The sequence below is a fragment of the Lipotes vexillifer genome, unplaced genomic scaffold (genome assembly GCF_000442215.2).
Source record: "Lipotes vexillifer unplaced genomic scaffold, Lipotes_vexillifer_v1.1 scaffold860, whole genome shotgun sequence".
Lineage (NCBI taxonomy): Eukaryota > Metazoa > Chordata > Mammalia > Artiodactyla > Lipotidae > Lipotes > Lipotes vexillifer.
The window spans coordinates 359,105-363,858 of NW_006789568.1; the positions used below are offsets into that span (position 1 = coordinate 359,105).

The window sequence follows — 4,754 nt, forward strand, 5'->3', positions numbered from 1 at the left end:
TGCTGACGGAGTCCCAGGGCTGCCCCAGAGGCTGATACTTTTCTTATTGGGTAGTGATGCATGGTTAACGTGTGTTCTGGAACAGTGCGTGGGGAGTGCGAGGGGTTTGGGTTTTGTTTTTTAACCCAGGAGACCAGGATTCCTGGGTTTTGTTATTCCTCACCATACTTAGTCTCTCTGAAGACAGCCACGCAAACATATTAACATTCAGCGTGGCTCGGTGGTAATCCTAGCTCATTGGGAGTCAGAAGTACCACGTGGCTGCTAAAAAATAAACACCAAGGCCGCATTAGTACAAGAATACAGTTAAGGACAAGGGAGGTGGTCATACCGCTTTACTCTGTCCTCATCAGGCCATTTGTGTGCTGTAAAAGATGCCCAGCGATCTAGTCCAAGGAAGATAGTCCAGGTTGGGGGGATGAGAAGGGTGGGGGGGAGGCAAGAACCTTCTGGTGTATGAGAGCCAGTTGAGGGAATTGGAGGATATGTCTGTCAGCTGGAAGATGTGAGTAGATTTGTTCCATGTTGTCCTCAGATGTCTGACTAAGGGTCCCTGGATAGGGTTTTCAGATAAAATACAGGCCACCCAGTCAAATTTGAATCTCAGATAAGCAACATATAATTTTTTAGTATAATAAGTGTGTCATGAATATTGCACGGGCGTCCTGTATTTTTATTTGCTAAATCTGGCGACTTACCCTTGGAAAACACTGGAGAAGGCAGATTTCTGCTCAGCGTTAAAAAATATCCAACAGTTAGCTCTCTCTAAAAATGGAATGGCTGTCCGGTGGAAAGCGGTCCCCCATCTTCTTGGGTAGCCAGAGTCCAAATGAGCATTGGAGCGTGTCGAGGGAACTCACGCAGGCAAAATCAATTATTAACTCTCCAAGTTCCTCTGGGACCCACAGCCCAGGACAGCAACGGGAGGTGAGCTTGGGAAAGTATTTCAAAGACTGTCCACTGGAGTGGCAGTTGTCTTCTGGATGAATCCGAGAGCCCCAGAAAAATGGAACGTGGCCGCTCCAGTTGCAGGAATCTCAGTGCCACTTCTAGGATGGACAGTCACCTGCTGCCGTCCCTTCTGTGAACTCCACGGAAAGAGCACAGAATTGAGTTAGAAATCCTGCGTTGAAGCCCACTTCTTCAATGTCCTTGCTATCGAGCACATCTCATATTCTTTGAGCCTCGGTTTCCGTATCTGTAAGCTGAGAATAACCATATTCCTTTTCACAGGATTGTTCTGATGATTGAATGAGATGGATAATGCCTTATAGAACACTGTACAGGTGTCAGCCGTTACATCGGTGTTCTTTGTATTATTCCCAGGTAGCACCAGTCTAGAAGACAACTGGTTCCCCATGCAGTTGGTCCTCTCTCCTCTGCACACGCCGCTCCTGGTATGGACACCTCCCGCAGGCAGTGGGCCCCTCACCTCTCTCCTTCTCTGTCCTGCAGGGTCTGTGATGCGAGCGGGCCCGCGCGCCTTCTGTTCCTGTTCCGCTTGTCCCTACAGCTCTGCTTGCTGGCATCGTCTGGGCCTGTGCCATAGCCGCACCTTCGATGTCCTTCTGCCTCGGGCCTGGCCGACCATGCTGGGGAGAGGATTCCCAAACCTGCTCACCTTCTACAGGTCCTGGGGCGCGTGGGGGGCTGGGCCCTCGGGGCACACAGCGTATTAGCAGTCGTGTGTAAATTCTTCCTCTCAGGACTCCCAGGCCCAAAGGAAATCCACGTCCTGGGGGTTGGCACCCGGGCCCTTCTGACTAGCCCCAGGCCCAGGTACCCCACCTTCATGGAGAGGTGACGACTTTCTTCCTTACCGGGCATGGCTTCTTTGGGGTTCATTTTTCTTCACTCCATAGGCAGCCTTCTTGCTCACAGCACACTCCCCCGCAGTCCGTCCTAAAGTCCCTGTCGCTCCTTCCGCAGCCTGGGCCATAGCCCAACGCTTCCAGCTCCTGACCTGCACATGAATGCCCCCTGGAATTTAGAGATAAATACAGATGTAAATCACATACCCCTTGGTGCCAGGAAGACCTCTACCCCCTTCAGCGGGTCTCGGGCTGTTCCTGGCAGCCCCACAGGGGTCTGTCCGTGACCCGGAGGCCCACACAGCATCGCCTGCAGCATCTGCCCTTCTTTTCCTCTCCCACAAAGCCACCAGGTGGCCGCCACTTCCTCTCATGGGAAGACCCCTGTTGAGGGAACTGGACTGAAGATGTCCCTCACCTTTTCCGGTGGCACAGGGCTACACGCAAGGGCTGGAGAGGGGCCTCCGCCTACCCCCAGCTCTGGGCCCCAGGGCAGCTCCGCTTATACTCAGGTCTCACAAATGTCCACAGAAGAGGCCTTCCGCCTGGGCATCTCCCAGCCCAGAAGCTGAGCCCACCCGTCCTCCAACCCCATCCGGCTCCTCTTCCCAGCCCCTGCCGCACCAAACCCCCTCTCTTGTATGTTCGTGAAAAGCACCATCTCTCAGGCATATGAAGAGAGGCAAACAGATACCCAGGTGTGTTGGGAGGATATGCCAGAGCTAAAAATACCATACTGTCTGGTAAGTCCCGTCAAGGAAGGGCCTGCCCCCCACTCACCCTGATCAGCTGTCCTTCCACACACTTAGTGCTTCCGTCCATTTAGTGCCAAGTTGTGCCATGGATTCATAAACAAACAAGTAGGAAAACCGACTCTGCATAAGGATACTAGGCACTGGGAGGGAAACCAAAACAAGGAACTTTACCCTTAAAAATTGTGCAGTCCACATGGTAAGCTAAGATATATACATTTAGAAACTAATGTGCAGGCCAGGAAGTGATACGTGTCCTATAGGAGATGTTCAAAGAGCTTCACTCCTGAGCTGCGATCCAGGTAGACGTTTAGTATCAGTTGTAAATGAGCTGAATCTAAAAGGATTTTAGGATCCTCTATGGCCTATTTTAAAGGGAGAGCATTCCAGGAGGAGGAAAAGGCACAAGGCAAGGCTCAGAAATAGGAAAGTGACGGGGAGGGGCAGAGTCCAGCCTGGCCGGGACGCAGTCCTAATTCTGCTCAAGTTTACACCTGCTTCCATAATCTTTACATTTCTCTGTGGAGTGGAATGTTGACTCTGGGCTTTAAGTGCACATTCACATTAGATAAGAATCCCTACTTTAGTAGGATTTTTGTCCAAATGGATATTGCATCTTGTGAAAGCCTTCCTCACAATTATTAGCATAATAATATACTTTCCTTTTCCACCGCCTCTGTGGTAGGTGTGGTATGCGGTTTCCTCAGATGCCTGAACCCCAGAATAGAGCTTCATCGTAGGACTGCTTCACAGGATGGTTGTGAAGCTTGAGGAGGACACTGGGTGTGAGGTGTTTAGCACGGGGTCTGGCACACGGCAGCCTTGACTACCTTTGTCACCTTCTCTCTGAGTGTCCAGGGGAGCTGGCATCCCAGGCCAGTCCATCCTCGGATCCTGGGGGGTCCTGTGGTAGAGCTTTATTGGGAGGGGTGCAGGGAGTTGTGTTCCTTTGAGAGGAGAAGCCATAGGGGGAGATGGACATTCCTGTGATCCTGAGGGACCCCACAATTTCCACTTTCCCCTGCATATAGACAGGCACTAAATCCCAGCTGCCCCCCAACCTGTGGGCTTTCTGCTTTGCTTTGCAGAAGACCTGCAAGTAAACATTCCACTCATGGTAATTCGCGGGCTCCAAGCCCTCAGGACTGTTGCTGTGGCTCTGGGAGCCCTGGGAGCTGCCTACTATATCGCTGAATCCTTGTGAACAAGTCTCCGGGCCGGCGGCCCAGCAGGTATGTGGGCCCACTTCGTGCCCACGGCCCTTTGCAGAGTGATCCTCGAGCCCACTAATTCACCATCCCTGCAGCGCAGGGTTGATGGAATGTCTGTCTTTTCTCTCAATGGAGGAGGTCTCTAGGGGTGGACGAAGCCCCCAGCCTCTCAGGGGAATCTTGAGAACTGAGTGACTTGTTTCTGGCCTCAGGGTCTACTGGCACATCTCTCTCAGGCAGCCCTGGACACTCGTGGATGATGCTAGACCCATTGTGGGATCTTCAAAACAGAGTTTCCCACCTCTCCTCTGGCCTGGGGTTGGTTCCCCTAGTCGTGGACACCAGATAGGAGGAGATGGGAGAGGCGGGGTCAAAGGGTCCTACGCATCTCAGAGCCTTTCCTCCCAACTTTCTCCCTGCCTGTCACACCATTTCCAGCCCTACCTACCCTTTGTGAACTTCATGTTCCGTGGAGCCTTTCTCCCATCTTTGTTATTACTGTTTTCTCCAGCCTATTCCATCTCATACTGCAGATGATTTTTATGTACATATGTGGCCTGTCTCCACGCTGTATTGCAAGATCCTTGAGGGCAGGGAGCATGCCTTCCACAACATCTTCAATCCTCCCCTGGCTCAGGCTGGGCTCCCTAGAAGCAGAGCCTGAGACAGGGATTTGGGTGCACAGGATTTAGTGAAGGAAAAAAAGTGAGGGAGGCAAGAGAGGGAGGGGAAGGAGTGGAGCAAGGACAAGGTCTCAGCTGAAGCCCGCTTAGCCCAGTCCTGGGGAGCTCTGGAGGGTGAATTACAACCAGAGTTGGTCTCACCGTGAGCCAAGAGGGTTGGCCTTTCATGCCCGTCTGTGAGTCAGTCATTGGCTACAGGGTGAGGTGGGGAGTACATGTCTTTGTGAAAAAGCGGCTCCCATTTGAGTGAGGACAAGTCCCTGAGGAAGGAGGCAGCTCTGAGCCTTTAGCAACCAA

The 4,754-nt window shown here is 52.2% G+C and overlaps 1 protein-coding gene across 1 annotated transcript in view; it reads left to right on the forward strand.

The window, feature by feature from the left end:
* The window catches only part of SPATA3 (spermatogenesis associated 3), a 4,180-nt gene extending 423 nt beyond the window's left edge, over positions 1-3,757 (forward strand). Inside the window, exons 2-3 of the mRNA XM_007462773.1 lie at positions 1,456-1,630; positions 3,652-3,757. Coding sequence (XP_007462835.1) covers positions 1,456-1,630; positions 3,652-3,757 — 281 coding nt within the window. The remainder of the gene's footprint in view (positions 1-1,455; positions 1,631-3,651) is intronic.
* The last annotated feature ends 997 nt before the right edge of the window (positions 3,758-4,754 follow it).